The sequence below is a fragment of the Sorex araneus genome, chromosome 1, assembly GCF_027595985.1.
Source record: "Sorex araneus isolate mSorAra2 chromosome 1, mSorAra2.pri, whole genome shotgun sequence".
Classification (NCBI taxonomy): domain Eukaryota; kingdom Metazoa; phylum Chordata; class Mammalia; order Eulipotyphla; family Soricidae; genus Sorex; species Sorex araneus.
In genome coordinates this window covers 206,164,064-206,181,488 of record NC_073302.1, presented here as the reverse complement: position 1 = coordinate 206,181,488, position 17,425 = coordinate 206,164,064, and the positions used below count along the sequence as shown (strand labels likewise).

General features: G+C 41.2%; 1 protein-coding gene across 5 annotated transcripts in view; it reads left to right on the top strand.

The window, feature by feature from the left end:
* The window catches only part of LYPD6 (LY6/PLAUR domain containing 6), a 155,021-nt gene that overhangs the window by 121,260 nt on the left and 16,336 nt on the right, over positions 1-17,425 (top strand). For all 5 annotated transcript variants that reach the window (XM_055132816.1, XM_055132824.1, XM_004619366.2 and 2 more), the window contains one exon: positions 2,325-2,423. In XM_055132816.1, coding sequence (XP_054988791.1) covers positions 2,325-2,423 — 99 coding nt within the window. The remainder of the gene's footprint in view (positions 1-2,324; positions 2,424-17,425) is intronic.

The following is a 17,425-nucleotide window of genomic DNA, read 5'->3' as shown; positions in this document are numbered from 1 at the left end:
GCCACAAGTATATGCAGTCATTCTATATCTGTCCCTCTCTGTCTGACTCATTTCACTCAGCTTGATATTCTTCATGTCCATCCATTTATAGGCAAATTTCATGACATTTTTCTAACAGCTGCTAAGTATTGCATTGTGCAGATGTGCCATAGTTTCTTTATCCATCCATTTGTTCTCAGACACTCAAGTTGTTTCCAGATTCTGGCTATTGTGAATAATCCTGCAATGAACACAGGAGTGCAAATGGTATTTCTGCTGTGTATTTTTGGGCCCCAGGGTATATTCCCAGATGTGGTATTGCTGGGAGAAATGAGAGCTCAATTTCTAGTTTTTTGAGGAATGTCCATATTGTTTTCCAAAAGGTTAGACCAGTCAGCATTCCCACCAACAATGAAGGAGAGTCCCTTTCTAACCCCACATGTGTGCCAGCACTGGTTGCTCTTGCTCTTTGGGATGTGTGCCAGTTTCTTTGGGATGAGGTGATTTCATGTTGTTTTGACTTGCATCTCCCTGATGATTAATGATGAAGAGCATTTTTCATGGGCCTTTTGGCCATTTAATTTCTTCTTTGAAAAAGTTTTTGTTCATTTCTTTGCCCCATTTTTTTGTTTTGTAGAGTTCAACCAGTGCCTTTTATATCTTTGTTATTAACCCCTTATCAGAAGGGCATTGGGTGAATTACCTTTCCCATTCCATAGGCTGTCTTTGTATCTTGGTCACTGCTTTTTTTGAGTGCAAAAGCTTCTTAATTTAATGTAGTCCCAGTTGTTTATCTTTGCTTCCATTTACTTGATCAGTGACATTTCATCTTTGAAGATAACTTTAGCTTTAATATTGTGGAGAGTTTTGCCTACATTTTCTTCCATGTACCTTGTGGATTCAGGTCTGATGTTGAGGTCTTTAATCCATCTGATATGACTTTTGTGCATGGCGTTAGACAGAGGTCTGAGTCCATTTTTTTACAAGTAGCTGTCTAGTTTTGCCAGCATGACTTGTTAAAGAGGCTCTCCTTGCTCCATTTCCATATCTTGCTCCCTTATCAAAGATTAAATGAAATATATTTGAGGGTACATGTCAGGATATTCAACGCTATTCCATTGATCTGCGGGTCTGTCTTTATTCCAATACCATGCTGTTTTAATTACAACTGCTTTATAGTGCAGTTTGAAATTGGGGAAGCTGCTGCCTCTCACCTTCTTTTTTTTCAAGGACTGCTTCAGCTATTCATGGGGGCTTATTGTTCCATATGAATTTCAGGAGTGTTTGATCAATTTCTTTGAAAAATAGATATTCTTATAGGGACCGAATTGAATAATACTTTGGGGAGTATGCCATTTTGAATTGTCTTTTTTTAAACTGACATTTATATTTGGATAAGTATAGATTCAATAGCTTTATAAGAAATGATATGGAGAACCCCTGTGTACCTTACCCCATTTTTCCTTTTCCTGACTTTGAAAACCATGAAAATGCATGAAAATGAGATTACTTATTGATACATTCAGTTGATTAATATATTCAATCTACCTTTCTTAGTTACTTTTCTACTCTTACCTGTATCCATGTGTCTGCATGTGTTCAGTTCTTCAGGTCTTATCAGATGAGTATGTTTGTGCAACTGTCACCAAGTGGAGAAAGCAAACAGTTTAATAGCCAAAGATTCTTCCTATTGGTATCCTTTTTCCTTCCCTAATATTGAGCAAGCTCTAATATTTTCTCTGAGGATGCTGAGAAGAGAAAATAGAGCTTGTCCCAAAACTCATGGTCAGGGGCTGGAGCGATAGCACAGCGGGTAGGGCGTTTGCCTTGCACGCGGCTGACCCGGGTTTGATTCCCAGCATCCCATATGGTCCCCTGAGCAGCGCCAGGGGTGGTTCCTGAGTGCAGAGCCAGGAGTAACCCCTGTGAATCTCCAGGTGTGACCCTCCCCCCAAAAAAACATGGTCATTTTCAAATGTTGTATAAATGAAACCATACTAAATCCAAACTAAATCTTTTGTGATTGATTGTTTTCCCTGAAAATCCATTCAGGTTGTTGACTTGATTGTTGATTCATTTTTATTGCTGACTATTACTCCATAGTTTGTTTAACCATTCCTCCAGTTTGGGGCTATTACAAATAAAGTGTGCTAAGCCTGTACATGAATAGAAGCTTTTGTTTAGTGGGGGTAAATGGCCAAGAGTGAAATTGCAAAGTTATAGGTATTTGCGTGTTTAGTTTTTCAAGAATCTACAAGGATCCTTTGAGAAGCCTTTATTTAAAAAATGCAAGTGTCTAATTTCTAGTGTTGGTCTAAACAATCATTTCTTCATACTTTTTGTAGCCACACCATATCCTGGTGGATTTAAGTGTTTCACCTGTGAAAAGGCAGCAGACAATTATGAGTGCAACCGATGGGCTCCAGACATCTACTGTCCTCGAGGTAAGCTCGCTGTAGGAACATGGGGTTCCCCAGAGCTGTCCTTGAGGAGAGAGCGCTATTGGCTCTGATGTGTATATAGAATGAGACATGTTTGCAACCTTGACCACACTCCTCTTGATGACGCTTAGTAGACCTTCATATCAGCCCCAGTGACTTCTTTTTGGAGATTCTCAGGCCCAGACAGACTCATAGGATTTCCCTTTTACTCAGTGAAGTATCCTTGAAGTTCTGAAGGGAGGAAGTGTATTTTTCCACCCCTAAGCCCAGCCAAAGCTAGGGTAGAAAGAGAATAACCAGACTCATCACCATTCTTTTTTTTTTTAATTTTTCTAGAGTCCTTTATTTATTTTATTTTTTATAACTTTTTTTATAATTGAATCACTGTGAGATAGACCATTACAAAGCTGTTCATGATTGGATTTCAGTCATACAGTATTCCAACACTCATACCTCCACCAGTGTACATTTCCCAGCACCAGTGTCCCCAGGTTCCCTCCCATCACCCCCCTCCTGCCTCTGTAGCAAGGGCTCTTCTTTCCTCCTCTTCCTCCTCCTCCTCCTCCTCTTCTCCTCCTCCTCCTCTTCTTCTCTTCTTCTTCTTCTTCTTCTTCTTCTTCTTCTTCTTCTTCTTCTTCTTCTTCTTCTTCTTCTTCTTCTTCTTCTTCTTCTTCTTCTTCTTCTTCTTCTTCTTCTTCTTTTTCTTCTTCTTCTCTCGTCCTTTATTTTTTTTTTAATTTTTTATTGAGTCACCATGTGGAAAGTTACAAAGTTTTCGGGTTTAAATCTCAGTTATACAATGCTCAAATACTCATCCCTTCACCAGTGCTCATATTCCACCACCAAGAATCCCAGTATAGCTCCACCCCGCCCCCTCACACCCCAAACCCCCCCACACCCCTAGCCCCCCCACCCTAAGCCCCCCCCGCCTGTGTAACTAATAAATTTCACTTTACTTTCATTTTGATTGCATACAATATTTCAACAAAACTCACTATTATTGTTTGGAGAGTCTCTCCTCTAAAGTCAGACCTGCTGAAAGGGAAGCATTAGATAATTTGTTTTCCATTGCTGAGGATGAAAGGTATGAGGTCGAGTGACCACACTTAGCGGCCTCTCAGTTTTGGGTTTCTGTAATTTAGTATTTTAGTAACTAAGTCCAGAGAGATATCTGCCAGAAGTTGCATCGTTGCCAACTTTTACTTCTCAGTTACATTATATTCCACATATGAGCGCAATCTTTCTATGTCTGTCTCTTTCTTTCTGACTCATTTCACTCAACATGATACTTTCCATGTTGATCCACTTATATGCAAATTTCATGACTTCATGTTTCCTGACAGCTACATAGTATTCCATTGTGTAAATATACCAGAGTTTCTTTAGCCAATCATCTGTTTTCGGGCACTCTGGTTTTTTCCATATTGTGGCTATTGTGAACAGAGCGGCAATGAACATGGAAATGCAGATGTCATCTCTACTATACCTTTTTGTCTCTCCGGGATATATTCCCAGGAGTGGTATTGCTGGGTCAAATGGGAGCTCAATTTCTAACTTTTTGAGAATCGTCCATATTGTTTTCCAAAAGGACTGAACCAGTCGGCATTCCCACCAGCAGTGAAGGAGAGTCCCTTTCTCCCCACATCCACGCCAACACCGGTTGCTTTTGTTTTGGGGGATTTGGGCCAGTCTCTGTGGTGTGAGATGATATCTCATTGTTGTTTTGATCTGCATCTCCCTGATGATTAGTGATGTTGAACATTTTCTCATGTGCCTCTTAGCCATTCGGATTTCTTCTTTAGAAAAGTTTCTGTTCATTTCATCAGCCCATTTTTTGATCGGGTTGGCAGTTTTCTTCTTGTGGAGTTCAACCAGTGCATTGTATATCCTTGTTATCAACCCTTTATCGGATGGGTACTGCATAAATATCCTTTCCCATTCTGTAGATTGTCTTTGTATTTTGGTCACTGTTTCTTTTGAGTTGCAGAAGCTTCTTAGTTTGAGATAGTCCCATTTATTTATCTTTGTTTTCACTAGCTTAGCCAGTGGCGTGTCAGCTTTGAAAATACCTTTGGCTTCAATGTCGTGGAGGGTTTTGCCGACCTTATCTTCAATGTACCTTAGGGATTCTGGTCTGATGTTGAGGTCTTTAATCCATTTTGATCTGATTTTTGTACATGGTGATAGATGGAGGTCTAAGCCCATTTTTTTGCATGTAGCCGTCCAGTTTTGCCAGCACAATTTGTTAAACATGCTTTCCTTGCTCCACTTCACATTTCTTGCTCCCTTATCAAAGATTAGATGATCATATATTTGGGGGTGTATGTCGGAGTATTCAATCCTGTTCCATTGGTCTGCCGCTCTGCCTTTGTTCCAGTACCATGCTGTTTTAATGACTACCACTTTGTAGTAGAGTTGGAAGTTGGGGAGGTTGATTCCTCCCATTTTCTTTTTCCCAAGGATTGCTTTAGCTATTCGTGGGGGCTTATTTTTCCATATGAATTTCAGGAGCGCTTGCTCCATTTCTTTGAAAAATGTCAAGGGTATCCCTATAGGGATCGCATTGAATTTGTACAATGCTTTGGGGAGAATTGCCATTTTGACAATATTAATTCTTCCAATCCATGAGCAGGGGATGTCTTTCCATTTCCTTGTGTCCTCTTTTATTTCCTGAAGTAGTGTTTTATAGTTTTCATTATACAAGTCCTTTACCTCCTTTGTTAAGCTGATTCCGAGGTATTTGATTTTTTGAGGCACAATTGTGAACGGGATTGCTTTTCTCAGGTCACTTTCTTCTCTCTCATTATTTGCATATAGGAAAGCCATGGACTTTTGGGTATTGATTCTATAGCCTGCAACTTTACTGTACAAGTCTATTGTTTCTAGGAGTTTCTTGGTAGAGGTTTTAGGGTTCTCTAAGTATAGTATCATATCATCTGCGAATAGTGAGAGCTTGATTTCTTCCTTTCCTACCTGAATGCCCTTAATGTCTTTTTCTTGCCTAATCGCTATTGCAAGTACTTCCAGTACTATATTGAACAGAAGTGGAGAGAGTGGGCATCCTTGTCTCGTCCCTGTTCTCAGAGGGAAGGCTCTTAGTTTTTCCCCATTGAGGACAATGCTTGCCATAGGCTTGTGATAAATGGCTTTGACTATATTGAGGAAGGTCCCTTCTATACCCATTTTGGCTAGTGTTTTCATCATAAACGGATGCTGGATCTTGTCAAATGCTTTCTCTGCATCTATTGATATAATTTTATGATTTTTATCTTTTCTTTTGTTGATATGGTGGATTATGTTGATTGATTTCCGGATGTTAAACCATCCTTGCATCCCCGGGATGAATCCCACTTGGTCGTGGTGTATGATCTTTTTGATGAGTTGTTGAATTCTATTTGCTAATATTTTGTTGAGAATTTTTGCATCTGTTTTCATCAGGGATATTGGCCTGTAGTTTTCTTTTTTTGTGGTGTCTTTGTTTGCTTTTGGTATTAGGGAGATATGAGCCTCATAGAAACTGTTAGGGACGGTTTCTGTTTCTTCAATTTCCTGGAAGAGCTTGAGAAGGATTGGCAAAAGGTCCTCTTTAAATGTTTGGAAGAACTCACTAGTGAATCTGTCCGGACCTGGGCTTTTGTTTTTGGGAAGACTTTTGATTACCATTTCAATTTCCTTGATGTTAATTGGACTATTCAGGTACTCCAGGTCTTCTTGGTTCAGCCTTGGGAGATTATAGGAGTCGAGGAATTTATCCATTTCTTCTAGGTTCTCTTGTTTCGTGGCATAGAGATTTTCAAAGTAGTCTCTGATGATCTTTTGAATTTCATTGGTTTCTGTTGTGATGTCCCCCTTTTCATTTCTGATTCGGCTTATAAGGGTTCTCTCTCTCTTTCTTTGTGAGTCTTGCCAGTGGTTTATCAATCTTGTTTATTTTCTCGAAGAACCAGCTCTTGGTTTCATTGATCTTCCGGATTGTCTTTTGGGTTTCCATGTCATTAATTTCTGCTCTAAGTTTTATTATCTCTTTCCTTCTGCCTGGTTTTGGCTCCTTTTGTTGGTCCTTTTCTAAGGTCTTGAGCTGTGTAGTCAAGTTATTTATGTGGGCCCTTTCTTCCTTCCTGAGATATGCTTGCAGAGCTATAAATTTTCCCCTTAAAACGGCTTTAGCTGCGTCCCACAGGTTCTGGTAGCTCGTGTCTTCATTCTCATTTGTTTCTAGGTACCTTTTGATTCCTTCCTTGATTTCCTTCCTGACCCACTCATTGTTCAATATCGAGCTATTTAATTTCCAGGTGTTTGATTTGGTTTTCTGCATCTGTCCACAATTAAGTTTTATCTTCAGTGCATCATGGTCTGAAAAGATAGCTGGTACAATGTCTATCTTGTTGATTCTGTTGAGGTATGTTGTGTGGCCCAGCGCATGGTCTATTCTGGAAAATGTTCCATGTGCAGTGGAAAAGAATGTGTATTCCTTTTTGGGGGGATATAAAGCCCTGTATAGATCTATTAGCCCTCTCTCTTCTATTTCTTCCTTCAAAGCCAGTATTTCATTGGTGAGTTTTAATCTTCTAGATCTGTCCAGAGGAGACAGTGCGGTGTTGAAGTCTCCAACTACTATTGTGTTGCTCGAGATGTCCTTCTCGAGGTCTCTTAGCAGCCGTTGTAGGTATTTAGCTGGTCCCTCATTGGGTGCGTAGACATTTAGGAGTGTGATTTCTTCCTGATGTACACATCCCTTGATTAATAAAAAGTGGCCTTCACTAGCTCTTCTAATCTTTTTCAACCTGAAGTCTATGTTGTCCGATACTAGTAAAGCCACCCCGGCTTTCTTGAGGGAGGTGTTTGCTTGCAGGATTGTTCTCCATCCTTTACTTTGAGTCTGTGTTTGTTCTTGCTATTCAGATGTGTTTCTTGCAGGCAACAGAATGTTGGGTTCAGTCTCTGAATCCATTTTGCCAGTCTGTGTCTCTTAATTGGTGAATTCAGACCATTGACATTAAGGGAGATTATTGTTATGGGATTTTGTGCCGTCTTTGTGCAAGGGTTTGTTGTGCTTGTAGGGGTTTTTCTTGTCTTACAATAGCCCCTTTAGTGCTTCTTTTAGGTTTGATTTTGAGTCTATGAAGTTCCTGAGCTGTTGTTTATCCCCAAAGTAGTGTATGATTCCTTCTAGTTTGAATGAGAGTTTAGCCGGATAAAGTATTCTTAGTGAAGCGTTGATTTCATTGAGTCTTTTCACTATATCCCACCATTGCCTTCGAGCTTGGAGGGTTTCCTCTGATAGATCTGCTGTGAGCCTAAGGGGTGCTCCTTTGTATGCAATTTCCTTCTTGGACCTTGCTGCTTGGAGTATTGTGTCTCTCTGGAAGACGTTCACCATTGTAACTATGATATGTCTTGAGGTTTTTCTGTTAGGATCCCTTTTAGCTGGCACTCTTTGGGCGCCTTGAATCTGGATGCCCGCATTGTCCAGCTGTGGGAAGTTTTCCGCAATGATTTGTTTGACTGTGTCTTTTTCGTTGGGGTTGGTTCCCTGTGGTTCTGGTAGTTCAATGATTCTAATGTTGTTCCTCTTGAAGTCATCCCCTAGGACTCTGATTCTGGCTAGAGCTGTCTTGAGATCTCTTGCCATGGTTTGTTGTTGCCTGTAGGCCTCTTGCAGCTCATCTTCAAGCATACTGATTCTGTCTTCGGCTGCAGTCATCCTATTGTTGAGGGAAGCCAGAGAGTTTTTGATTTCATGTACGGAATCCTTCATTTCTTTTTGAAGGTTTTTTATTTCTGCTCTCATTTCTTCCCGTATTTTGTCGGCTGTCTGTTGTATTGTTTCCGTCAGGTCTTCCTTGAAGTTGTCCATCTTTGCATTGAGTTCATTGAACATGTTGAGGATTTCAAGTCTGAATTCTTTCTCAGAGAGGTCAAGTTTGTAGGAAGCGCCCATTGAGGTTTCCGGACTCCTTTGATCGTCCTCTGGTTGCAATGGGGATTTTCGTTGTTTCTTCATGTTGTTTGTGGTGATATGAAAGAGGGCCCTTGAAGATGAGTATCCCTGTCTCCTTTTGTTGTGAAAAAGGGTTGTGGATAGGCTCAGTTAATAGTGGTTACCTTTAAACTTGCCGTTTGTAGAACCTGATCTACTGAGATGTTTCCTTCAACCCTTATGTGAGGTCTTGTGCATTATGGTCCTACTGCTTGCGAATAGCTAGGATGTTAGTCTTGGATAGGATGTCGAGGAAACTACTTGCCGCCGGCAATGAGGCCACGCCCACTTTTCTTAGACCACGCCCCTGGCGGTTAGGCCACGCCCCTTTCCCACAACCCAACAGCAGTCAACGTGCTGGGGGTGGCGTGCCGGCCACTCGGCCGGCAGTCCGGAGGGGAGGGAAGCCCGGGGTGCCCAGGGCCGCGGAGCAGGCTCTCATCACCATTCTTGAGAGCATTAGTCATTGCCCAGCAACTTCCTTTATGCAAAGTACGAATCAATGTTCATATAAAGATTCCCTTTATTATATGTCTTGCCAAAGGCTTCTATCCTGAAACTGCATGAAAGCGAGAATTCTAAATGTCATCATTGCACAAATAAAAATGCTGAGCTCCATCCACTATTATGTTCTTTCTCAAAGAAACGATGGATGTCCAATTGAAGCATGAAATTTTGATCATTTCAAGCTGAAAAAGATGCTTTCTACTCATCTTTCTTTTATTTTATTGAGTAAAATATTGAAGGCTGCACTTGGCAACAGTCACAAAAATGTGGCTGTTTTATTTTTGGAGCAAAGTTGATTGATTTGACGGGGAGATAATGCAAATGGACATCTTCCAAACAGGTTTAAGTGAGTAGTTAGATCTGCTTCCCTGCTGGGCTAATCTAGTTGTTAAAGTGACTGAACATACCAATATCCAAAACTGTCCTTTTTCAACATAATGCAAGAGGTCTCACATACACCTCATGAAAGGCAATTCTGTTTCTCTTGGAGGACTGCATCTTGGGGGGAAATTATAGTAGAAAGTTACCTAAACCAGTGCTATTGAAAGCTTTCCCCCAGGCTCCTAGGAGAAACACCTGCAGGTCTTTGCATCATCCCTGGAAACTGAGATATCCTTGGACTAGTGCTTCTCAGGCTTTTGATCATCATTTCCTGGAAAGGAATATTCAAACACCAATTTCATTTGCGGACTAGAGGCATAGTATTGGGTAAGGCACTTACTTTACAGGCAGCTAAATCTGTTTCTTCCCTGACACCACATTCGCCATGTTTAGTCCCTCAGTCACAGCCTGGAGTGATCCTTGAGAACATGGCCCTGAGCACAGCTGGGAGATGCACCCTGAGGCGATCTGCTGGCCTGGAGAGCATGTGTAACCGAGCCCCAGCTCTGCACGAGTGGAGCCATGGCCCTGAGGTTAGGGCTCTGCCTTGCTTTGTGTGACTGCCCCATATGACAAGAATGAATAAGGCCACAAGCCCCTGGGAGCTGTTCCCCATTTGTAGGAAGTGAAACAGCAGTCTGATCATTTCAGATTCCCTGTGTTTAGTTCGGGGCAGAGATGCTAGTGGATTTCCCCTGAAGACCACAGGGAAGACACAAAACATGGAGACACCAAAGACTGTCTCAATTACCAGTGAGTAACTAGCAGCCATCTGGGTAATTGCAGGGAAGCCTGCCTTCCTGCTACAGTCACACATTTCTGAGTGATTCAGCCTTTGCGTACAGGTCCACTGCAGAAAATCCCTAGTTAAGCAGAAGTTTGGGGAAACATAAGCGGTGCTGGGGATCGAACCCAAGTCAGCCACATGCAAGGCAAGTGCCCTACTAACTGTACTATCTCTTTAGCCCTGAACTATATTTCTTCAAGCTCCAGTCCAAGTCTGATGGTGGACACATATGGCAGAAGGGAAACACTGGAAGAGAGAACTCTGCTTGAATGCTTCCTAAGAGTCAGTGTTAGGGTGGAGAGATATCACAGGGTTTAAAGCACTTGTCTTGCATGCCGCCAATTTTGGGTTGAATCTCCAGCACCACATATGGCCCCCCGAAGTTCCGCCAGAAGTGATCCCTGAACACCACTGGATGTGGACTAAAAAACAAACAAAAAAAGGCAATTCCAACTGGGTGCTTGCTTTTGAGTTCAAATAACCTTCCAAATGTCCAGGTACCTAAAATATCACACTCTGAATACAACTTCTCTTATTTCCCTATGTTCCCACCCACTTCTATCTTCTGTCCTTGCATTGATAGGTGCAAATGGAAGTGACTCCCTGAGGTTCATGGCACAGAACACCATGCCATATTCTTCAGGAGCTGGGAGCAGGGGGTGGGGGTAGTATCTTAAAATGAAAGCAAGGACTTCAGCTGGAGAGATAAGATCTAAACCTATCAAATGTCAAAAGCAGCAGAACCAGAGGAGGTGGCAAGTAAAGTATGGCATGAATGCTATGGGAGTTTAAAGGAAAAAATGGTATTTGAATGCCAGGGACAGTGTAATGGACTGGAAGACTGCATCAGCCTTGTCGGGCGTAATAGGGTCGTATCTGGAAAGTCATTCAGAGGAGGTGTGGGGAGGACTCCCAGTGGTTCAGCTCAGGGAGACTCCAGTCCCGGGCCTGGCAGCTATTTCAAGTCAGAGCCTGGCGGACGGTGTTACACATCAGGATGGGGACTAAAGCTGGAACTTGAGACTGAAAGCACACTGGGCTTCCCTCTTGTGAGTTCCAATTCCCACGAATCATTAATTCATTCCTCTGGGTTTTCTTTTTCCAGATCTAACAATGAAAATAATACCTGTATTATGAGCCTAAAATATCAAACATGTCCAACCACTGAAAACCAGTGACTCACCCTAACTTTGTTGTTACTTATTATCATTTGTTATTAGTTTATTGGAAGCATCTATTAGACTATAAAGAGTCTTAGGAAGGATGGTGAGTAGTGAGTAGCTACTTTGGAATTAGCTTTCTGTGACAGTCCTGCTTTTGTGTGTGTGTGTGTGTGTGTGTGTGTGTGTTTTGTAATACTGATTGGTTTTTGTTTTGTTGTTTTGATCATTGTCTTGTTGTTGGTCTATGTGAAAGACAAATCACATAGGGGTGTTACACATTGTTATGTGAAATAGCTGACTAGGTTTTAATTATCACATGACAGAATTTGTTGAAAGTGAAAAAATTTTGTGCAAGAATTTTATCGTGTGTGTGTGTGTGTGTGTGTGTGTATCTGTGTTTGTGTGTTGGGGGTGGGGGGCACCAGATAGTGTTCAGGGTCTCCAACTGGCTCTGTGCTCAGGGATCACTTGTAGCAGTGCTTAGGGATAGAACTGGGGTTGGCTGTGTGTTAGGCAAGAGTTACAACTCCTGTGCTACGTCTCCATCTCCCGAAGTATTCAATCTTACCTTTAAGGACAAGGCCACATCCCCACAGCTTGTATACGGAGCAGTAGGCTTGTTGTAAATCTTCATTTGGTCAAATGAGCTTCTAAAAACCCTCATCCAGACAGTCAGAGGGGGCACTAGCTGGTTTGTTGTCAACAAGCTAAGCCTGCTTGTCGTCACTCTGCCTTTTGGAAAGTATTTCATAAGTTAATTCCTCCTCCATCGCACTGTTGCTGCCCATGGTGCAGACTTGAGTTCAGACTCATCCATCTCCAGCCCTGGGAAAATGGGTTGAAGATCCCATCCGAACTCACTCATGTCCCTCCACATGCTTGTTTTCCTTTTAGTTTTCAGTTCCCGAGCATTTTCCTGGCTTAATTCCACCCACCACTCATTATAACTTTATGGAGTTTTCTTGCTTTTCTAAGCCACACTAAGATGGCTCTTGAAATCATATTAATTATAGGAGGGATCTGCTGGAGATGAGAAAGCAAAACAAGAGTTGAGTGTTGCTTGCATAGTACGTATGGTTTTTATCTGTGACTTTGAGGTGAGATGCAGAAGCTTCTCTGGAGTAAAAGTGTCTGCCTTTCTCTTAACAGTCTGTGGAGTTAAATGGCAAGTCAAAACATTACAAGTCTGTAAAAGGCTTGGTTCGTGGAGGGTACCTAAGCCACCAAGGATTTACAGTTCTTTCTTAATTATGAGGTACAGATACCTCCCTTAGAGGCAAACTCTTCATTTGAAATTACTGCTGAGTTCGTACCAGACCAAGAGAAATCTCGAGATAGAAGAGCATTGTTGTCTCTCTCACTTCTGGGACACTTACTGTTTTTGTGTGAGTGAATAAAAAGCTAGGCATGTCCTCCAATAGTGCTCTCTCTCTATCTCTCTCTGTCTCTCTCTCATATATATATATATATATATATATATGTATATGCACTGTAGCATGGTCATCCTGTTGTTCATCAATGTGCTCGAGCAGGCACCAGTAACATCTCTATTGTGAGACTTATTGTTACTGTTTTTGGCATATCAAATACACCACGGGTAGCTTGCTAGGCTCTGGTGTGAGGGTGGGATACTCTCAGTAGCTTGCCAGGCTCTCTGAGTGGGACGGAGGAATCAAACCCAGATCAGCTGCATGCAAGGCAAATACCCTACCCACTGTGCTATCGCTCTAGTCCATATATATATGGATATATGAAAGTCTGAGTGCCATCCACAATTCAACTAAAGATGATCTTGGGTGACAGATTTTCTGGAAAGATTTCTTTTGGTTAACTCTTTAAATAAAGACCAGGCTGGAACAGACAGGCAGTCCTTATTCTTTCTTTACCTGGGTTTTATTTTTTCACTGAGACAGATGGTACTGGATCACAACAAGCAGTGTTGGGGTCTTACTCCTGCCTCTGTGCTTGGGAATTTCTCACCATGAAGTACAAGGGATCAGACTGGGGCAGATGCACGTAGGGCAAGAGCCTTAACCTTTGTGCTACCTCTCTTGCCCTGGATTTTAATTTAATTGTGTTGGATTATTTAGGCAATCTTTTACTTAGAATGTAGTTTTTCAAAGCTTTTGTCATTCTACAGGGTTATTTATTTGTAGCTCTGAACTCCATAGGGCCCTCAGACCTACCACTTTCTAATAATTTATCAGTGACTCCCCTGTTTTCTGAGGTAGAAAAATTATCTCACCTAGTGTAGGACTCTAGGGTTTTCCTTGCTCTCTGATGAGTTAATTTGAACATTTACCAAAGATATTACTTCAATGTTATCCAATTCTTTGTTTGCTAAGTAATGAGATAGCATCCACATCATATTACACTCCTAAATGGAATTCTTCAACTCCCTTGCTTTAAGTAATTTTTTTTAAAGTTTGACATGCATTGTACAATAGATAAGTTATAGTAGAATAGATATTAAGTACAAAGCTCATTGAACTTTTACAAAGAGAACTTGCCATGTGTCTCTCCACAACTTAAGCAGTAGAAGTCAACAAGACCTCAATCATTATACTCATTTTCTACCAGTAACTCGACTGGGGCAGCAATGATTGAGTTTTCTATACAAGTGTTCCTTATCTTATTTCCTTTGGACTTTTTTGGGGGGGTCTCCCCTGCCCCTGTCTATCCCCAGCAGTATGGTCCTGACATTTCAGTGGTGGGGGCTACCAGGTTCACACTTAACAATGATAGAAGCAGGACGTGAGATAAGAGGGACTAAACTTGGGGTCTCACCCCTACAAGACATGTATCATAGAGCCTTTTGAACTACTTCCCTGGTACCATACCTCAATCCCTTGTGCGTCACAAACATTGTAATTTTTTTATACAAATTTCCACTTTGTGGCAATCCTGATTCAAGCAAATCTATTGGTGGCAGTTTTTTTAACAGCTCCGTGATGGTTAGCATTGTTTTAGCAGCCTGTGTTTTTTAATATAGATTTATATCTTCTTTTCATACCGAATGTTCTTGCATATTTCCCAGGCTATCTTATAGTGTAAACATGACATTTACATGCAGTGGAAAACAAAAATAGTTCATGTGACCCTCTTTATTATGATATTTGCTTTAGTGTTAGTGGTTGGGATTCTCTTCCAAAATATTTTCCAAGGTGTGTTTGCAAATGGAACCATAAAAGACATATGCTTTCATATTCCACATTCCATATCTGAAATTCACTCATGTTTTTGTCATGCTAGGTTATTTTTCCCCTCACCAATATATAATAGATTTATAAATGTACTCACGTCCTTTCATTCTGCCATTGATGGACAGTTGGAGTGTTTCCAGATTGTGAAGCTATGTGCATTCTTGTAGGTGTCTCTTGGTGCATGGGCATGTGCATTGCCCTGCTCTATCCAGCACGGGCTTCTGGGTATGCAGCATGCAGGCTTTGTCCCCGCTAGATACTGTCTGACAGTTTTCCAAGTGTGACTGTACCCCATGCTCTCTCCACCCCTCCACCCCACAACCCCAAATGCCTGAGATGCCAGTACCGAACAACCTTGCCAACATTTTGGTTTTGACAGAGATAGTGGACGCAGGAAGGTAGTGAAATGCCAGCTTTCAAATGTCGCAAGCAAAGAATCCCTATGGGATGATCATTCTAGGTCCTCGCCCTTTCTGTCTCTCCCTGACATCCAGGGACTGCACAAGACTGCTAGACTTCTCTGCTCCTTATTAGGACTTTCTGTGTCACCAGGCACCTCTAGGGCTGAACAGGGTCCCAGAATGTCCCTGCAACATAGCATGTTCATTTCACTGGTCCCAGGAACGGTTTATAGCTTAGCTCTGTTATTTGCTCATGCTTTGTTGTTTTTATTTTGTCTAGCTATTTACTTCTTTTTGGTAAGAAGATAGATCTCTACAAGCATTGTAATTCTCATCCTTGTTTTTATTGATTCACTGTGAGACAGTTACAAGCTTTCATGTCTGAGTTACAATCACACAACGATCAAACACCCATCCTTCCACCAGTGCACATTCCCCACCACCAATATCCCTGGTACACTCCCCATTCCCACCCTCCCCTTGTCTCCATGTCAGACAATATTCCCCATACTCTCTCTCTACTTTTGGGCATTATGGCTTGCAACACCGACACTGAGAGGTCATCATGTTACTTGCTCTTTAACTAGAACTTTTCCAGCAATTCTATAATTGAAAGTTTTACAGTTGTCCAAAGAAGACAATTCTTTATGTCCTGAGAACATTTAAACCCATTTCATTTTGGTGCTTTTGTCTGAGTATTTCTGTTCATACAAATGCACCACATAGAAGCATTCATTTGATGTGTTTGCAGTCACTTTCATCTATGTAAATTGTTTTTTATTTAAACGCCAGGATTTCCATAATTGTTTACAATGGGGTTTCAGGCATACAATGTTCCCACCTCCATCCTACCAGCCCTGCCCCACCCTCTAGCTGTGACCTCAGATTCCTCTCACCCCCTGACTCCTTCCTTGGCATTTTAAAGTTTAACTGTTGTCATTTGGGCCCCATGTTTACAGTAGTGTTGGGTCTAATGATTTAGGTATATCCAGATCCTTCATCTCTTCACCACAGAGGGCCCCAAGCCCCCAACCTTTGTCCCTACACTATGTCCAGACCTCCTCTTTTGGATTCCCCTCTACTTTTCTCCCTCTCGTTCCTTGGAATTTTTGTTTCTGTACCCAGAGTCAATGTTTTATCCACCTTTGCTCCTACCATTCCCCAGAAAGTTATTCTATGATGTATAGATTAGTAAGAACATCCAGTATTTGTCATTGCCCTTCTAACCTATTTCACTTAACATAAGATCTTTCAGTTCTATCCTAGTTGCAGTGAATCGCATAATTTTCTCCTTCCATATGGCTGCATAGTGTTCCATATTATATGTATATATACACATATACACATATAATTGTATATGTATATGCATATATAAAACATATACATATATGAAATATACATATATATGTCACATCTTCATTATCCATTCTTCTCTATTGGACACCTGGGTTGTTTCCATAATCTGGCTATTGTACTAAATGCCACAAAGAGTATAGTTGTGCACATATTTTTTGAATGGATGTTTTTGCATCTTGTTTATAAATACCAAGCAGTGATTGTCGGGTCATATGGTAGATCTATTCTTAGTTTTTTGATGAACCTCTATAATGTCTTAATGCTTTCCATAAAGACTGAACACCCCACCAGCAGTGTATGAGAGTTCCTTTTTCACCACAACCCTGACAGTGGAAGTTGTTCCTATCCTTTCTGTTATGTGCTATTCTCACTGGTCTAAGGTGTTATATCATTGTTTTAATTTGGATTTCCCTGATAATGAGTGATGATCAATAGTTTTTCATATGTCTACTATACAACCATCTGTCTGCTTCAGAAAGTATTCATTTCCTTTCCCCATTTTTTAATGTGGCTATTATATTATGTTCATTTTTCTGAGTGCTTTGTACATCTTGGATGTCAATCCTTCACCTGATGTGTGAAGAGATAGGAAATATAAAGAAAAACAACTGAAAAATTTAGAACCATCAAATATAGTATCAGAACAAAGAAATATAAAGGGTAGAGAAGGTAATTAGTGAGAGCTAATGTAGAAAAATAGAAATGACCTAATGTAAATAACAAAGAGAAAAATATGCGTAATCTCATGATCAGTAGAAGTTTAAAAACCTATAGGCTGTCACTGGTATCTCAGGAGAAAAGATAGAGGAGGGAGGGAGGGAGGTAGAAAGAACCACTGACCTAGAGTTTGTTTTGTGAAATTAATTTCAGATATTTTATTGGGGTAATGCTCAGTGTGGCTGAGCTTCAGGACTTCTGACAGTGTTTGAACTGAAGGTACTCAGGGTCCCAGCATCACTCCAGACGTGATCAGGGGGCTTCCAGAATGAGACTCAGGCCAAAGAGCTAGATCAAAGGGCTTTAGTACTTGCCTGAGAGGCACAGATCCCAGATCCTTGACCCTGAGTGGTCTCCCAACACCACTGGATGTAACCATGGTGGCCATCAGTACCTTTGGTTAGGCATCAAAAATAGAAAAAAAAAAACAATCAAACTCAGGGCACACTTGCAAATGTGCTCTACAGCTTAAACTCTATGTTTACATATAGTAGGCTCCACCTGACCGTG